General features: G+C 51.4%; 1 protein-coding gene across 1 annotated transcript in view; it reads right to left on the minus strand.

Annotated features, from left to right (window-relative positions):
- The window catches only part of AACS (acetoacetyl-CoA synthetase), a 58,090-nt gene that overhangs the window by 17,604 nt on the left and 21,027 nt on the right, over positions 1-19,459 (minus strand). The window contains exons 6-10 of the mRNA XM_025473599.3: positions 14,351-14,465; positions 14,058-14,139; positions 11,171-11,318; positions 6,182-6,262; positions 2,984-3,108 (exon numbers count right to left, since the gene is read on the minus strand). Of these exons, the coding sequence (XP_025329384.1) occupies positions 2,984-3,108; positions 6,182-6,262; positions 11,171-11,318; positions 14,058-14,139; positions 14,351-14,465 (551 nt within the window). The remainder of the gene's footprint in view (positions 1-2,983; positions 3,109-6,181; positions 6,263-11,170; positions 11,319-14,057; positions 14,140-14,350; positions 14,466-19,459) is intronic.

A 19,459-nucleotide genomic window follows, 5' to 3' on the forward strand; every position in this document is an offset into this window, starting at 1 on the left:
AGCCCCAGTGCCCTTGCCTTCAGGGATCTCCCTGACCTCCGGGCACTAATATCACTTGTTTCTCTCTCCTTCTTCCCCATTCTGATGCTAGCCCAAGGATAGGGTCCTGCTCACCTCCAATACCACTGGGCACACCCAGGACCCAGCAGGGCACGTGAATACCTGCAGGGTGTGGAAATGACCCTGGCAGATGGTTGTCCAGCAAGTGCACTGTGTGAGATGAGTTTGCCAGTCCCTCACCATGCTCCACCCAGACTCTCTCACCCAGAGACAGGTAACACGGGGTATTGCAGGTGGCTCTGATGCTGGCCCAGGTACTGGCAAAACTGGACAGAAGACCCCAGAGTTCTGGCACCAACTCTCACCCGAATATACCCCAAGACAGAATCCCAGAGCTCAGAAATATACTTTAAATGACAAAGAAAACTGATCTTTTAAAAGAATCTTGTTTGTGTCTACAAAGTAAACACTCAGTTATCAAATGTGTCAGTAAGTCTTTGGACCAACATTAATAATCGGCAAAGATTTCATTCCTATGTTAGTTGACATGATTTAAAGACCCAAAGGCCCTGAAATGGCCCTGCAGGGACTCTGCTGTCCACCAGCTTGGAAGAGCCACTCCTCTCGCCACAGACAAATAGGATTTTATGTGATTGTACATAACTCAGCTTCAATTTTCAGCAGGGGGAGCACAGCTCAGATGAGGGTCTCCTGCCACACCTGACCTGCACTCCTTCAGCGGCTGCTGGCAGTGGAGCAGGTGTCTGAGGCCTAAAGTCCTGCCTCCCAAGCACCTGTTCTCCCAGCTCCTGTCTGGGCTGCAGAGCCACCCCCGCCCCCATGAACCAGGCAGGTAAGCCGCCGGCCAGGTCCAGAGGAGCCCTGTGATGGTCTCCAGCATCTGGGGCACAAGCCAATGGGGCTGATGGGAGGCAGGGGCTCAGGACCTGCCGACCACAACAGCCCAGAAAACACACCTGTGAATGATCAGGCATGCATGCACACACACACTCATTCACACACATACATGCACTCACCTCCACGTGAACGTACATACCTACACATGCACACACACACTCATGCGCACCCACATATACACCTACACATACACACTTCCTCACACCTACACATGCACAGATCCACACATGCATGCACACCTACACGTACACACAGCATGTGCATACACACCTAGACGTACACACACGCATACACACTACGCAAGCACACATGCATGTGCATGTGGCGCACCTACACGTATACTCACATGCAAGCACAAACATACCTACACGTAGTCACATGCACATACACATTCATACATACCTACATGTATACACATACACTCACATGCATGCATATACAAACCTCCATGTGTAGACGTACACAATCACTTGTATGCACCCATTTACACGTGTACATACATTCTCACGCATTCACATATACACCTACACACATGCATTCACACTCACATGCGTGCACATACACAAACGCATATTTGTGCATGTAAACCACATATGCACTCACTCTTGCTCACACATATTCACACATTCACATTTGCTCACACTTGCACACACACTCATCCACACATGCAGATATACATACTCTTGCCTATGCATGCACACACACTTTTGCATACTTGTGTGCACACACACACAGAGCTGGGTTTTCCTGGAGCCCTTCATCCTTCACATTCATTAGCACTGAGCCCCAATAATGCACATCTTCTATCCCTCTTCCTGTAACACACACACACACACACACACACAGACAAAAGTGTCCCTACCTGGAGCCTGGCTCACAGGTATTAAGGGTAAAGCTCTTGAAGTCATCCAAGTTCTCAGGGATTTGATTAACCTTTCGCTGGAAACAGTCTCATTAGGAAATAACCTTCTTCGTCAATATTGTGAGCCAAATGTCAAGATTTAAATATTACCCAGGCCAGGCAAAGTTATATTTGAAATATTAATGGCCAAGGATTTAAAAACATTAGTGGCTCCTTCTGTTTCCCCACCATGAACAGACTCAAAGTAATGAGCGCATTTCAGAGCACGGCTGCTCCCAGGCCCCCAGAGCTCTGCTGCTTCAAGTCTCACTTCTGGAACCACCATCATTAGGCCAGCACTGACCACGGGCCGCAGCACTGAGGACGCTTCCGCCAATTATGATTTATTCATTAGCAGAGAAAACATTCATCAAACAGTCCCCTGACAGTTTCCCACGGTGATGCTCCCAGAGAGAACTGGGAGAGGGAGGGGTTCTGGATCCTCCCCCACATTCTGCCTCTGCTCCTCAGGATTCCTGCTTGTCAGCCGACCATGGAACACTGAAGGCTCAGACACCCTCATGCAGCATCTACAGGAGCCTTCTGGAGCAATCTGGTCACGGGTTTAAGGAGACTCCAGGGGACAGTCGGCCACACCACGGGACAGCTGACAAAAGGACTCTCCTCGCACCACAGGGCTCAGAAGGTCAGTGGTGGGAAGCCCAGACCCTGCCAATGCCCCAATGCTGGGCTCTGCCCCTGCCTTTTGTAAACATATCCACCCTGTTCCCCAAACAGCCTGTTTCACACTCTCCTTCACCCTGGAGCTGGAGAAGCCCCAAGAGACAGACCCCTACTGGCCCTGTTTCCCTTTCTCCTAGGCTTCTGCAGCAGTTCTTAGGCTTCACCGTTATAGACATAAGATCACATTTCCTCTCCTGATACCCTGATGTTTCAGACTCACTGCCAGTCTTGGAGGTGGCCCCCATCTGCCCAGTGAGTCCTTGTCAGGACTACCTTCCCCTTCCCACCCTTCCTGGCCACTTCAACCTCCCAAGCCCTCCTTCATGCCCTCCCCCTTACCTTCCCTCCCCCTCCCTCTTGCCCTCCATCACCCTCTCCCACGCCCTCCCAAACATCCTCCCTCACCCTCCAAGGGGGACCAAGCACTCCATAGGCACCAATGCTACAGCAATCAACAGCAGTGGCATCTCCAGCACCTACCCTATCCTGTCAACCAGGTCCCAGAGCACATTGGGTGTGGGTACCAGAGGGGAGCCATCGTACAAGACCACAGCCGCCCCCGTGGCAAGAGCAGACACCATCCAGTTCCACATCATCCAGCCGACCTGGAACAGACAGAAGGGGCAATGTCAACCGACATTCAACTTCTTATGTCCCTAGAAAACCTCCTGAAACTGAGCCAACGGCTGGCAGGCACTGCCCATCTCAGATGCACGATGCTTTGCTCCAGCAATTCCACACCAAGACTTTATTGTACAGATCCATGCACACATGTGCACTAAGATGGGCCAAAGGATGTTCACGGCAGCATTGCTGGGGACAATGGGAAATGGAAAGCAACGAGACACACACACACACACACACACACACACACACACACACACGCTCCCTACCCCTCCCCACCCCGTGCACACCAGACACCAAATCTGTGAACCCACATCACTTTCACAACACCTCAGCTGTTGGCAAGAACGAGGTCTGTGCTGACAGGGACCAGTGTCTGGGACGAGCTTCAGTGTAAAACAAGCCCAGCAGACAATGTGCAGCATAACTCTCTCCACACCAACGAAGGCGTGGCCAGGCACACACTGGAGACCTATGAAGGCACCACCACGTGCCACGGGAACACGCAGACTGCATGTGTGAGAACCACCAACCACTGGGAGGATGTGTGTACCATGTAAAATGTTTCCCAAATGCAAGTTAGGCTTTTTTTTTGTTATTTAAGAAAAACTTTAAGGCAGAAAGTTGCTCAAGAACCCAATGGCAGCAGCATGCCCATCCACACGGGGCATTTGTGGGCAGTTCCAGGGTGGACCCAACACAGCGGCACAGCAAGGGAGCAAGGGAGCTAGATGAAAGCTCCAGCAGGAATCTCTGCTTGGGAGGTGAGGATGGCCGAGAGGACACCCCACCAGCAGGACTGACTCACCCGGCACCCTGTGCGCAGATCCCACGAAGGGGCCATGGTGCTACATGAGGAAGCACTCCAAGTGGCTCTCTGGTGTGGCCCAGCTAAGAACCTCCATACAAGAGCACCTCTGGCCTGAGTGACGTGCTCAAGAGCCCAGCGGGCCCCCAAAAGGCTACCTGTCCTTCCCCTCAGCACCTCCAGCTCTGGGGCCGCACAAAAATCTCAAGGTAGTTGAGCTGCCTTTTAAGGAGGCTTTAACATCTCTACTTGAGCTTCCCTCCTAAGGAATTATTAGTAACAAAAAAAACCAGTGCCAGGCAGCCCAAGCAGCAGGATGGCCGGGCCAACTCACTGTCCTAGGAAGCAGTCAAAGGTGCCGGTCAGTGACCCGGTGCAGGCCTGGCTCGCGCTGCACAGAGTTGCTGCAGCCGCTGCCACCCAAGGCTGGGCGCCAGCATGCTCCACAGCAGAGGCCACCTGCCTACCCCTCCTGGGTAGGATGCTTTGGGAAAAGTGAAACGCCTCTGGGAAAACCTCCTCAGATCTGAGTTCTTCTCATTGTGAACTTCCCCTCAATGCAAAAGCCTGTCTTTTTAAACCACATGTCCCAGGAAGTCAGCTGAGTTGCACATCGTTGTACCTGCCTGGGCCTCCCTGCAATTCAAAAAACGACACTCTGTCAACACTGCTAGGCTGTCCACGTGAAAAGGGCCCAGAGCCCAGCAGTGCCCAGCACCACTGGCCCATGTGGGGAGGGGATCAGGAGGGTCCAGGAAACCCCAATGACCGGGCCCCAGCCCTTGATTTTCAGCTGAACACACCAAGCAATGAGGCAGCCTGCACACGGTCACACATGCAAAGTACTCCCGGGCTCCCCATCCTGTGATGGCAAGGGCTCCATTCCTTAGGGCACAGCTAGGTCCCTGGCCATTAACCTCACAGGCTAGGAACACACCTCCAATATTCTGTTTCCTTAAAAACCCAGCACAGAATTGTCATCCAGGAAACAGAGCTAAATCACTCCGAAACCTCTTAATAGTTGCAGTTGGAAAAAGCCAACTTTGAGTTTTCTTCCCTTCTTTTAACTCATCCTAAGTGCTCATCTTACAGAGTTCAACGAGCACAGGAATATCTCCAACTGCTCAAATCCAACCTTTGATTTAATGATGCACATCCCACACAAAACCACGGGAATGTGCTGGAGGCAGGACCCCATTCATCCCATGTCCCAGTGACATCTGACCCAGAGGACGCTGGCTTCTGTTATGCTCTGTTTGCTTTCCCTGGGCACCTGGGCCCCCTTCCTTGGTCTGGGAATGCCAGAGCCTCTCCAGGATTCTAGTACAAACACCTCACTGAGAAGTGAGGTGGCCAGGCTCAGTTCAAGGTACACCATCAAGGATTTGGGGCAGAAAAGAACTCCTTTTGTGACTGGGTGATTCAGTGACTTGACTGACTCTTGTTGCTCAGGCTGTGATCTCAGGATTGTGGGATTGAGTTCTGCATGGGGCTCTGTGCTTAGTGGGGAGTCTGCTTGTCCCTCTCCTTCTGCCCTTCCCCCTGTTTGCACACTCTTGTGAGATCTCTCTCTCTAAAATAAAATAAGTCTTAAAAAAAAAAAAAAAAAAAAAAAGAGAACTCTTCCTGCGAGGGCAGCACCAGCCCAGCACACACACCCATGCCCAGGACAGGGACAGGGTTTCTCTAGCCTGATCCTACTGTAGCGAGCAGCTCTGGTCCAGGACAGACTCTCTCCAGCCCAATCTGGCCTCCACACCTGGACTCCCAGCTGTCACAGTAATTGGAAGAGCCACCTGGATACGTTTCCCGTTACCATTCCAATGAACTGCCACAAACTTAGCGACCTAAAACACCACAAATTCACTATGTGAGAGTTCTGGAGGTCCAAAGTCTAAAATCAAGGTGTCGTTGGCAGGACCACACTCCTTCTGGAAGCTCTAGGACCAATCTCTTTCCTTGACCTTCCCAGCTTCAAAAAGCCACTCACATCCCTTGGCTCGTGACCCTGTGTGACTCTGACCTCTGCTTCCCTCTGCCCATCTCCCTCTGATGCCGACCCTCCTGCTCCCCTCTTACCAGGACCTGTGTGCTCCCGCTGGACCCACCTGGCTAAATGCAAGAGAATTTCCCTGTCACAAAACTCTTGACCCAATCACACTGGCCCCAAAGGAACCAAAGCAAATGATGGGCGGGACACAGAGGACAGGAGGAACCCCCCCCAACGCCCTCAGGAGCCTGCTCACCGTGGTGTAATACAGGATGATGTCACTGCTGCTCATGTTGCCGTGAAGAATGTGCTCCTTCAGGTGCTGGATGAGGGTGCCCTGGGGAGAGGCAGAGACGCGGTGTGAGCGCACATGGCACAGACACAGAGCCTGGGGAGAGGAGAAGCCAACCTCCCTTTGCCTTCTTGGGGCAGCAGAATTGCAAGCACACTCCTCAGAGGAGCAGTAGTCCCATGAAGTGACCTGACAGTCAGGGACGGGGGAAGCAGCATCTGACCAGCTCCAGCCAGCCTGCGAGCTCAGGAGCACCACGGGACCCGACCCCAGGCCCAGAAGGCTGGAGAGGCAAAGTCAAAGCCAGGGGCAAAAGGACAGGAGTGCGCATGACACTGTGTGCCTCCAGCGCGGGGACCTGGAAGGCGGATGGCAGGGCAGCACTGGCGGAGGGGCCCTGCCAGCCTCCGGCCACAGAGCACAAGACCCTGCCTTCAGCCCACACGCCAAGTCAGACCCCCAGCCCCCTCACACGGTCCACTATTTCTCTATTTCAACATTTCACAGGAGGTGCACATGCCCAGCCCGGTGCTCCGCAGCCTACACTGTGCTGGCCCCTCCCCTGCCCCCGGTTCTCCTGCAGCCCTGCATATCTATTCCCAGGTCTATTTCCAGGTATCCTCCTGGCCCAGCAGCATCCATTCGTTTATGCTGGCTTTTCTTACTGGACACACTGCACTGCACTCTGCTTTTCCCAAGTAACATACCTTGGAGCTCTGTATCAGCGCACGGAGAGCTTCCTGGGGTTTTACTTTCAGCTGTAATACTCCAGCACCTACGCCCCTTGTGCCAAACTTGTCCTGTCTGCAGCTTATGGGGATGAGAGGGAGCAACCCACCTCCAAGCACCACAGGGAAGGCAGAGCAAGGGGCCCTGAATGAGCCACTACATGCCTCTCGTCCCATCTCTAGCTGGAGCTCATATGCGATCCTAAGGCCACAGGGTGTTGTCCCTCAGAGGTCCCTGAAGGGCACCAGCCACCATCCTTCAGTCTGTTCCACAGATGGGAGCACCTGGCTGTTGGCAACGGACCCCCGTTGTTAGGGATGGTCAGGGCTAAAGCAAGGACCCATGTATCACAAGCAGCCTTTATGACCCATCCTCTTCTCTTCATACCCAAGAGAAATAAAAACAACCCAGCAGGGGGAGAGGATCCTTTTCAAAGCTCAATGGAAAGAACTGTGCCCAACAAATTCTCCAACTCAAGAGCCAGAGCTCCTATTCCAGAGGCCATCCAGAACCAAGGCCATCGCCAGGCCTGCAATGTGCATCAGTGATCACAGCCACTCAAGGGCAAGGCAGACCACAGCACAAAGGCTTCTGGGGGGACCAGGACCTTTCTAAGGATCCCCGAGGCCACCTGCAGTCTCCAGGAGCCGGTTGCTGGTGGCTTTATGAAATGGACATCATGGGGGTAAGAGACAGCCACCAACCTGGGGGTCACCAGCTTTCATGCAGAGTTGCACACCACAGCGCTCTCCCTTGGAGCAGGTGGGCACTGGCTTGGAGATAACAATCACTTGAACTCTTCCAGTAAGTGAAACATTCACACACCAAATCCACTGAAAGGGCTGGGGGCTCCCTGACGCCAAGAGCCTGCAGCAAATTCCCCTCCCTTTTTTTTTTTTTTTTTAAACTTAAAATCCGGTATTTAGTTTAGATCTGTATCTTCATCAATGAGGTCTGCTTCGAGCCTGGCCTATTTATAACCCTACATCTGTTCTCCTGTGCCTCATCCTCCTCCTCTGAGGCGGCACAAAACAAGCCAAGCTTTGCTTCTCTCTCAAGAATCTCTCTGAATGAACCTTAATTCACAGCAGTAGTTTTGCCCTTAATTTTTAAGTATTTATGGCTGAGTCTGAGGAAGGAAGTCTGAGCAACATGACATCATACATCTCAAGCAAGAAGAGGAACTTAATTTCATAGAAAGAAGAGGCAAGCTGCTTTCTGAGACCTAATGTTGACTCAGAAAACACAAGCCCGCAAACCAGGAACACCACCAACAGCAAAGCAGGGGGACAGCCAGTGTCCCCTGACTGTGCGCGCCTCCCCCTTCCCACTGTCTCTAAGCTTCCTGTTGAGGTAACTCTTGAAAACAGGCAAGATGCTTAGTCACTTCTCTGGAGATGCAAGAGCCTAGTGAAGACAGAATAAGTCTGATTTTTCCTGACTTTTCCATACTCTAAATATACCAAGGCATGATGATTTTATGAGCAAGCCACATTATATCTAATACATTTTTATGCTCCTCTCCTAAAAGTGACATTCACTATGCAAAAAGCACTAAAAATAAAAGTGCAGTTAGACATTTCAGTTTTTCCTAAAATGTCTGTTGTTTTGCCACACATACCCCACCCTTGTCTACAAGGTTTCTAAAAATGCTCCTCTCTTGAGCTCGATAACAGGCCTGCGACCAAGCAGACCAGAGCTCCCCTCTCCAAGGAGAATGTTATTCCAGTAACCACAGTAAATGACATCTTAGACTCTGAACACACCCGACTTGATTTAATAAAACAGGATGGTTTGAACAAGGTCAACTCACTCCTACAAAAAAGGCAACTCAACTGGGTTTGGCCAGTGTTACTTATAGGCACCCTGAAGTCCCCCTCCCTTCCACCTGGCCCTGAGAAGTCACCCACAGGTTCCTGGTGTATCTGGCAGCTCCGTGTCACCATCTGAGATCAGGCCTTCAGTGAATCCAAATCCAGGTAATAATGGAGCCTCGCTAGCTAGCTCCTTTCCCCATTCAGATGGAAACACTCTGTGAAAGCTCTATAAGGCTCTAAAATGATTCAAATGGAAATGTCCCCCTTTTGTGGAAGGGATTCAGAGTGCTTCCAGGCATAGGGAACATCTGTAAAAGCTAAATGAACTAGAATAAGAGAAATTCTATATTTGATTTTCAAATGCCGCCATCCCATCAAGCGATAGCTAGAAAGCGGTTTGTGAACAGGAGCTTTCTCCTCTGGGATAATCCCCCTTCTTCAGAGCCAGGGGAGAAGAGAAGGCTATGACAACGTCTGACCCCGAGACTACGGGGTTCTTCTCCTCCCTCCAGGCTCAGCCAAGTGAGAGAGAAAGCTGGAAAGCGGGTATAGAGAGTGGCAGAGCCTGGGCAGGGCATCTGGAAGGAGCACCATGGGCACAGACCAGCAGGAGGATGCTGGCTCCGAAACCTGCCCAGGACATTGCACCGGAGTCAGAAGGAAGCTTTCCCATCAAAGCCAGGAGCAGGATAGGATGGCATGAGGCCAGGAGGGACTGTGGTCCGAGAAAAGCACCAAATGCCCTAGGAACTGTATCTCTGAGAAGCGACATGCTTAGATGACAAGTATAAAATAAATGGGTATCAGGTGCCTCCTGATGTGATGTGCTGAGAAATGTTTTTGCATCACTTCCAGACGGTGTCACCCAGATCTAACCAGGAGGAAGCACCCAACGAATCCAGAGAGCCATTCTGCAAGACTAGCAACTGAACTCCCAAGATGCCAACGTCGCAAAAGGCGAAGGGGGAGTGAGGAGCAGCTCCAGAGTGAGGACACAGGGAGGCGTGGAAGCAGGCTGCTGTGTGGGGTATTGTGGGGAAGGTAGAAGCGTATGAACGGGGCCACACATCAGGTAACAGTATCACATCAATGCTGACCTTCCTGAACATGACAACCACACGAAGGGCGTATGGGGGAGCATTCTCGTTCCCAGGAGACATGTGCTGAAGTATCCAGGGTGAAGGGCCGACTCTCAACTCACTCTTAAGGGGTTTTCAGCGAAAAGCAGAACAACATGTGTACCACACGGAGACAGAAGCCAAGCAGAAGAGTCTTTGCAGAAAATGTTAGGAAGGGATGCTGATAATGTTAAGGGTGGCAGAGTCTAGCTGATGTGCCTGCCTGTGGAGCCCATCATGCTGCTCCTGCAGCTTTCCTAAAGGTTTGCGATTGTTCCAAGAATAAAAGGTTAAAGTCACTAATTGGTACAGATAAAATCTCATGCTTCATTTCAGGTGTTTCAATAAAGCTGGACTTCTAATGAAATTCACAGGAAAATGAGTACATGTCGTGGGCCAAACTGGGGGTCCCCGAACTCATATGCTGAAGCCCTGAAGCCCAGGACCATAGAATGTGACTCCATTTAAAGAGGTGATAAAGTCAGAGAGACCACAAGGGCGGGTCCTAATGCAATCTGACTGATGAGCTTACAAGAGGAAATTGGGGCAAAATGCGAGCCCCCAGGAATGTACACAGAGGGAAGATCAAGTGAGGGCACAGGGAGAAGGCAGCCGTCTACAGGCCTGGGAGAGAGGCTTCAGAAGCACCCAACCCTGGACCCCCTGGTCTCAGACTTCCACCCCCGGCCCCATAAGAGGCACATCTCTCTTGCTGAAGCTGCCAGCCCATGGTGCTCGGTGACGACGGCCCAGCCGAATACTGCGGCATGGTGAGCTTCTCTCAGCTACCTGCATTTTCCAACATGACCCAGCAGCTGTCACAGCATCTGACCACAGTCCACAGGCAGCTCTGTCTGACCATGCCATGGAGCACACACACACATCCACACACATGCTGCTAACACGACAGCCTCATGCACCACCACCAGCACCTCTCATAACCCTCGATGTGCTCACAGGTGCTGGCAGGGCCCACCCACCACATTTACAAGCACCTAGGGCGTCACAGCCACAGTGTGAAAGTCACGGGCTTACCCAATGCACACCCCGCCTTGGAGGCACCACGCAGCCTCTGTACCCGTCACAGCAGCAACAGACACCCACAGCAGCTCCCAGGACCTGGGCTCAGACTCACATCCCCACACTACCCCCACCTGAAGAGGAGCTTCGAGATAGAGTCTCTGGGGGAGGGGGTGCAGTCTGGCTGGGATGGTGGTCTGGGGTGCAGACTCGGTGGCTACTTCCAGCAGCTCGGAGACCCCAGGGGAGCAAACGGTGGAGGAACGTACCCCAGCGGAATGCACCATGCACTTAGGCGCTCCGGTGGTGCCCGACGAAAACATGATGAAGAGTGGGTGGCTGAAGGGCAGCTGCTCGAACTCCAGCTGTGGGGCCTGCTCGCCTTTCCTGGTTGCAAGGAAATCATCCAGAAACACACTGGGGGCAAAACATACAGAAACAAACAGTGAATGTAACAGAATGCTCAGGTGCATCTGCTGAGTCTTCCCAGGCTAGATGTGGCCGCTCACTGCCCTCTAAGGCTACCTTGTAGGATTTCAAGGGGAAACAAACCTGGTTTGGAAACTTTCCAGGAGGAAGGAGAGAAGTCAAATCTTACAAATTCAAATTCATGCTGAAGGGAAACTAACTGAATGAGTGAAAATATCGAGTTGCTTTATTAGCATGCCGGCAGGGCCAAGGACTGTCTCTTCTGAGAATCTTTCGAGTGCTTTCACAAGCACTGTGCAGAAGGATCACTTAGAATTAACACATCCCCAGTTTGTACGCAAACTTGGGTTAAGGAGGTTGTGAATCTAACACACATCTGTGCTGCCTCAGTGAGGAGCAGGGAGGGAAGGGAGGGACCAGAATCCTGAGCTTCTGAACCACTGAAGGTCGGAACAAGTAGGTGGGGCCAAGATCCAAAGACTGCAGCTTCTACAACAGAGATGCTTCCAGGCAAATGTATGCATCACGTGTCATTGAATACTACTCCTGAGGACAACAGCCAGGTACAAATCTCTGTCCAGACACAAAATTAAGCCTGGCTGGGGGTTTTTGTTTGTTTGTTTTTTAAGATTTTATTTATTTATTCATGAAAGACACACAGAGAGAGAGGCAGAGACACAGGCAGAGGGAGAAGCAGGCTCCATGCAGGGAGCCCGATGTGGAACTCGATCCTGGCACTCCAGGATCACGCCCTGGGCCGAAGGCAGGTGCTAAACTGCTGAGCCACCCAGGGATCCCCAAGCCTGGCTGCTGACTACTACCTAAGAAATCTGCCCCCAAACCGGACATAAAGCACGAATCCATGTGGCCAAAACCAGCCAATGAAGAACACATTTGTTTTCTGAGCACAAACAGGGCAGCTGAAGCCACAAACCATCCTGGGGGAGGTTCTTTTCCTATGTAGAGATGAGCAGGAACCTGGATCCTGGCCCTCTCTCTCCACTGGCTTAAAAGGGGGGGTGGGGGGTAATAACCTGATGTTTTGACAAATGGAACTTTCTTCTGTGGAAGGGGAAGAATGAGTTAAACTCTGCATCAATCTGCTGAGGATAATTACTCTGGAACACACGCACACGTACAAAAGGGAAAAACTGTGCTGTTGTGTGTGGGAAGGCCTCTTAAGGATAAGAGGTCCTGTGAAGGAGGCACAGAGGTTTATAAAGAGCGTCCAGAATAATCTGACTCCAAGAAGTAAACAAACAAAGCCTTCTGCTCCAGAGTGTCAGGAAAATTATTCCCTGTGGAACCTTCTCGCAAACAAAAGCCCTGTTCCACCTCCATCTCCCATTCGAATCTCATTTACACAAAGTGCCCAATCTAATCGGATGCTTCACACAGAGAAAAACCTTTTCTTCCAAACGGCCTATAAATCACAGTAAATAGCAATTACTCTTGTTGCTCTTCTAAAAATGAAAATCCCAAAGGGCAGCCCCATGCCCACCCCAGGTCTCCAAGCCATAGTTTATCCATAGCATCCAGTAATCATAGGACGAAGAGCAGTGGAGGCCTAATTCCTAGAGCGGGCTAGAGGGAGATTTTTGCATTGTATCAAGCTAAATGAAGTGGCTAACATGATTCTATAGGATGCTCTAATTTCACATCAATTGCTAATGAACACATTCAGAAGGATGAAAGCTGGGCCACTGTGGGGCCCCTGGCCTGTGTGTGCTATGGCCCCCAACAGAAAAGCAGGGGAGCCATGTTCATGGTGTGAACTGGGACCAGGGCTTGTCATCTGGCTGTAATTTATCAAGGTTGGCAGGGTTCCCACGGTCTAACGGACAACCCTCACAGGTAAACACAACTGACCTCAGAACTCTCCTTCAGGGATCCCTGGGTGGCGCAGCGGTTTGGCGCCTGCCTTTGGCCCAGGGCACGATCCTGGAGACCCGGGATCGAATCCCACATCAGGCTCCCGGTGCTTGGAGCCTGCTTCTCCCTCTGCCTGTGTCTCTGCCTCTCTCTCTTTCTCCGTGTGACTATCATGAATAAATAAATTTAAAAAGAAAAAAATTAAAAAAAAAAAAAAAAAGAACTCTCCTTCAATGACTGTTTCAAGAAAAAAGAGAGAGGTATAACTCCAAGAATTTGGGGACAGATTCAGCTTTGACCAAACCATAACCCACACATCCTTGATTCCTATTCCAAAATAAATCATTCATAATTCTCTTTGGTACTTAAGGCATGTGATGTACCAACTTACAAATGTCAGAAAAACAGAGAAAGCTACTATTAGCAGTGAGGACAAAAAAAAAAGTCCTAAGAGAGAAATACATATACACATGTGAGCGTATTTACATGTGCATATTCATGCATACACATAAACATGCATATACATGCACCACACATGCATGCACACACAGCAGCAAATGTTAATTCTATTCCATCAGGGAGCTAGGCTTGACCTGACACTTGAAAGGGACAGCAGAGAGACTGACAGAGTATTCCTGGGGCACTCTCTCTGTTCTGCCCACTAAGTCTCTGAGTGGCCTCGGAGGATTCCCTCTGGGGCCTCAGATGGCCAATTACAAAGTGTGGTTTTTAACCAAAACCTCCTACGCCTCTAAAACACTACAGCTCCAGTGAAAGGATTCTCAGAATCAACTACCAAGCGGGACTTCTGGTGGGTTCTGCATGGAACCAACAGTCAGCATGTGGCTGGCTTACCTATTCGGAATTTTGGAAATGTCTATCTTCTCTTTCGAGGAAATGTAAGGAATCAGCACCACTTTTTTCAAGTCAGGAAGTCCTGAAGAGAGGGGAGGAGGAACACAGGCTTATAGGACACAACATACTTAGTGGTTGTATTTTTTACAAATCTAACACAACCGAAGGAGGGGCTTTACAGGGCTCTGTTGCTTGCGGTTCAGGGGCCCTTGTGACCCTGGGGCTCCTGGGCACCCCTCACCCAAACATCCTGCCCCCTGCTGTACCAGCTCAGACCCAGGAGAGTCACACACCTTTCACCACCTGTTGCAGCTTATCCATGTGGCTGTACTCTTTGCTGTTGTACACGACGGCCTCCACGGAAAAGATGAGCTTAGGCTGAATCTGAGAGAAGCGGTCCAGAACACCCTGTGAGTGGAAGGAAAGGGTTGTCGCATCAGTCATGCAAGAGGCAAAACCCCGCAGCAGCCAAAGGGTCTGCTTCGAGGGAAAGGAGACTCATTACCGACACACTAGCTTCATTCCTGTGTCCCTGTCACCTGCGGCCACTAAAGAAAGCCAAGCAAACCATGACTTGCACCTGAGAAGTAAACATCACTTCAAGGAAAACATCAACATAAGGAAATACCAAAGGACTTACAAACAGACACTGAAATAGCAAAGTGCAAGTTAGTAAGATGGGGAAATTGTGAAGTGAGTCTTGACACTACCAGAAAGAACCCCCACTCTGTAGAAAGAGCCCTGAACATATCTCTCTAGCACATGAGATAAAAGACTTGCCTTTCAAAAAGAAGGAGAGGGGTCTAACTCCAAGAACCTGGGGACAGGGAACCCTGGGTGGCGCAGCGGTTTAGCGCCTGCCTTTGGCCCAGGGCGCGATCCTGGAGACCCGGGATCGAATGCCACGTCAGGGCTCCCGGTGCATGGAGCCTGCTTCTCCCTCTGCCTATGTCTCTGCCTCTCTCTCTCTCTCTCTCTATCATAAATAAATAAAAATTTTTTAAAAATTAAAAAAAAAAGAACCTGGGGACAAATTAAACTCTGACCAAACCATCACCCACTTAATTCCTATTCCAAAATAAACCACTCACAATACTATACAGCACCGCAAAAACACTTCCATATTTTGGTTCTCTTCTAATCCTCAATTAAAGAGGTACGTGAATCCTCCAAATGGTACTTTTTCCCAATGAAACGCACAGCCCTATAAACATGTATGCTAGTAAACAGCCTCCACTTAAAAGGCAGGCTCAGGGCGCCTGGGGAGGCTCAGGCAGTTAAGCATCCGACTCATGATTTCAGCTCAGGTTGTGATCTTATGGGTCATGTCAGGCTCTATGTTCAGCCGGGAGTCTGCTTGAGATTTCCTCTCTCCTTCTCTCTCTGCTTCTCCTCCCATGCACACACGTGAATGCTCACACGCTGTCTCTCAAATAAATAAATCTTTTAAAAAATAAATAAAAATAAAAGGCAGGCTCACCACACTGTCTGTTTATACCACACGTGGAATTTGCCATCCTGCCAAGCACACCTCTCTCTCTGAAAGAAGCCATGCCTCCCATGCAGGTAACAGTTTGCTTCTGGAACTGACATGAACTGATGCGAACTGACAGGTGTAGCCTCCCACTGACATGCTCAATACAACCTGAGTGTTCTCCCAGGGGTGACAGGTAAAAGCACTCCCAGTCAGGTCTCCCTGAAGTTCAGACCTGGGTGGAGCCCTCTTCATCCACAAACATGGCACCTGGGGATACCTGGGGGCCTCAGCCAGTTAAGCATCTGCCTTGGGCTCAGGTCATGATCTCAGGGTCCTGGGATCCAGCCCACATCTGGCTCCCTGCTCGGCAGGGAGTCATCTGCTTCTTCCTCTCCCTCTGCTTCCCACCACCTGGCTTATTATGATCTCTCACTCTCTCTCTCAAATAAATAAAAAAAATCTTTTAAAAAGCAAACACAACACCTGAGAAGGCACCACCCAGAATGGCCCTTCCATTCCCTTGTACATCGGTCCAAGGCCAGCGGTTTATAATCAACACTCAGATTACTCTAAGAACACAAGCTGTGAAGCCACGATTTCCTAAGAAAATCCCAGTCTTCGACACCACAGGGAGGTGGGAAGCAAAAGGGAGAGGCATAAAGACTGGGCAGCTCGTCCATGCATGTGATGGGAAGAGCTACACTGAAGATTCGTGAGAATCACCAGGACAACCATGAGGCTGAAAAAAGTCACAGCGGTGATGTACAAACTCAATACAGCAAAATAAATTGTACTCTTAAAGCTCAGGATTCCAAGATGGGCTGAGAGCTCCTGGTTTATCTGGGAAAGAAATTTTTGCCAATAAAAATCCCGGAACAGGTACTGAGTGCTGTGTGCTAGGCCCCACTCAGGCTTGCTATAGGCCTCCCCACATTTGGCCTGCACAACCCCTGGGGCAGGGCAGTAATATATACTCCACATGCTCGAGGCAGTACTGCCAGGGTGAGTAACATGCCCAGCATCCACAAGCAGCCAGGGGTGGAGCTGGGGCTACAGGCTGGTACACTTAACTGGTGGTGCTGTGACCACTTGGGAAGACCAGCCCACGGGACAGGAAACCAGAGGGCAGAAGAAAACAGGGCTGGATCCTCTGCTGACCAAAGCAGCAGGAGGAAGAGGGAAGCACCAGCCAGAGCGACCCAGAGAGCGCCAGGGGGGCACCTCTCCTGGGCAGCGCTGGGCGGGAGGGGAGAGGCTGTTCCCAGGCAGAGGGCACCACTGGCAATGCTCAGGGAAGGGAAAGGCCAACAGGACAGCCCTGGATTGGGAGGGGTTGCCCAGAGCTGGACTGGGAGAGCCTGGAAGGCAGCAGAAACATCTACAAAACATCTAGCACCTGTCCTGCTCTCCCCTATGCAAGGTGACAACAAACCCAGGATGAAAGGACACAGCCCACCAGGGGCTGGGACTCAGATATCACAGAGCTCTCAGCCATGGTGACAGCCAACCCACAGCAAATACCACAGTGCTTCAGAACCAGAGGTCTGGGCTCTGGCCACGCACAAACTCAGAGGCCCCAGGTGGAGGCTGTCCTGGCTGATGAAGCACAAGTCAAGATCTCTGAGCATCTAGGGCAGCCCCGGTGGCGCAGCGGTTTGGCACCACCTGCAGCCCGGGGTATGATCCTGGAGACCCAGGATCGAGTCCCACATCGGGCTTCCTGCATGGAGCCTGCTTCTCCCTCTGCCTGTGTCTCTGCCTCTCTCTTCGCTCTCTCTGAATGAATAAATAAATAAATCTTTTAAAAAAAAAAAAAGATCTCTGAGCATCTAAAACCAGCTGTTGGCCAGTCCAGGAGAGCCGCTCGGCCACCGCCGCCTTCACGCTGCAGTGAGACAGGCACACCTGTGATGGTACATCTGACCTGAATAGAGTGCTGGGCCACCGATCGGGCGTTGACACCAGCAGCCTGTGTAGACTCATGTGGACAGCCAGCCAGGGCAGGGACAGCTGCTCTATTTATGTGCATGCATACCACGATCTGAAAACGTTCTGAGTGTGCAGGCGCAGCTCTCAGATGTGTGAATGTCAGAGGCTGGACTCCCTGAATGTTTTTGAAAAAGCTACCAACTCAAAGGTAAACAAAGAAGTTTCCCAGAGTGAAGCATCTTAGTGGAAAGGTGTCTGGCCCTGTCATTTCCTGACCACGAGAAGCGCTCTCCTGAGGCTCAGGCCATCAGGCAAGAAGGATTCCCCAGGACCCAGCATTCTTAAGGCTGTGGAGAGAGTGGAGCCACGCTGCCATCTAGTGCACACCAGCATCTGCAGAGCAGCCTGGAGAGGCATCTGGTGGTGACACTCTGCACGGGGCAATGACCCACGACAGCAGCCAAGTGGGAGGTGGCTGGACACCTGCCTTCATCATACCCCTTTCCACCCCGTACCCAGAGACACAACACATCATCAGGGCAATCAGGAGCTCTGTTCTCTGTGAAGAGCCCACATTCCAGCCCTAGAAGGTTATGACCACCCCCTGGTCCACATATAGCTCTCCCAACATCTTTGTGACTAGCTCTAAAGCTCTGATGTCACTCAAAAACACTCCCTCTTTGGGGTATTGGGTTGTTGTTTTTTTTTTTTTAAGACTTATTTATTTATTCATGAGAAACACAGAGAGAGGCAGAGACACAGGCAGAGGGAGAAGCAGGCTCCCTGTGGGGAGCCCCATGTGGAACTCGATCCCAGGACCCCAGGATCATGACCTGAGCCCAAGGCAGATGCTCAACCACTGAGCCACCCAGGTGCCCCTTGGGCTTTTTTAGTAAACATTTTATTTATTTATTTGCCAGAGAGAGAGAGTGCACACACACACACAGGCAGGGGGAGTGGTAGGCAGAGGTAGAAGTAGACCCCCCGCTGAGCAGGGAACCCAATATGGGGCTCCATCCCAGGACCCAGGGATCATGACCTGAGCCGAAGGCAGATGCTTAACCAACTAAGGCGCCCCAGCACCCACCTCTTTGATAACAGGCTAACACATACTGACCTTGATGGGTGTGTCCAGTGCTGCCACCAACTGAACACAAGCATTAATCCTGTGGTCCTTACTGGCTCCCCATAGCATGTATTGAGGACACAGCCAGGAAGCAATAAAGCCAGACCTGAACCCAGGCAGGAACCACCACACCACACTGTGCTCCCAGCCCTGCTTCTGAGCAACACAGCCAAAAGGCTGATGAGGATCTGAGGTTAACAGTGCCCAGGATCCCAGCCCCAGCCTCCTGGGACCCTCCTGTGAGGATGCCGCTGGCCCCAACAGCTCACCCGGCCTTGCTGAGAGCCTGGGGTACTGGGCAGGCCACATGGAGAGTTCCCACCTCGGAGCAGTCCTTGCTGATCCAGAGAGGTCCTCAATGGGACAACCAGGCATAGCCAGGGGAAAGCCCCAGGAGAAAAACCATGGCCAAGCAGTGAGGTCTAGGGCAGCCACTCCTCCCTGAACTTAGCAGAGCCCTCACCCTAGACTCAGCCAATCACATCACTTCTCCAGGCCCCTGTGCCAGAGAAGCATGTCTGTCCCTCCTTTGCATGGTGTGGGGGAAATGAGACATACCTAGACCACCTTCACCAGAACAGAAAGCCTCAAGGTAAATGTGAGCTTCAAGCTCATACACAGAAACCTACCCTGCAGCCGAGACACACACTAACCACAAACCACTGAGCCCCAACATCGCTAGTGGCCGAGCCTGCAGCCGAGGGGTGCCAACCACAGGCCTGAGCCTCCCATGCTCATCTCATGGCCCTCTCTCTTCCCATGGCCCCTGTTTCATACGTGAAGAGAAACAGTTCACCCAGGGGTGCACCATCAGCAAGGCCTGGCCAACCTTCAGCCGCTGGGCTGCGCTGTCCAGTGCCCGGAGCAGGG

Source organism: Canis lupus, chromosome 26 (genome assembly GCF_003254725.2).
Source record: "Canis lupus dingo isolate Sandy chromosome 26, ASM325472v2, whole genome shotgun sequence".
NCBI classification, from domain to species: Eukaryota; Metazoa; Chordata; class Mammalia; order Carnivora; family Canidae; genus Canis; species Canis lupus.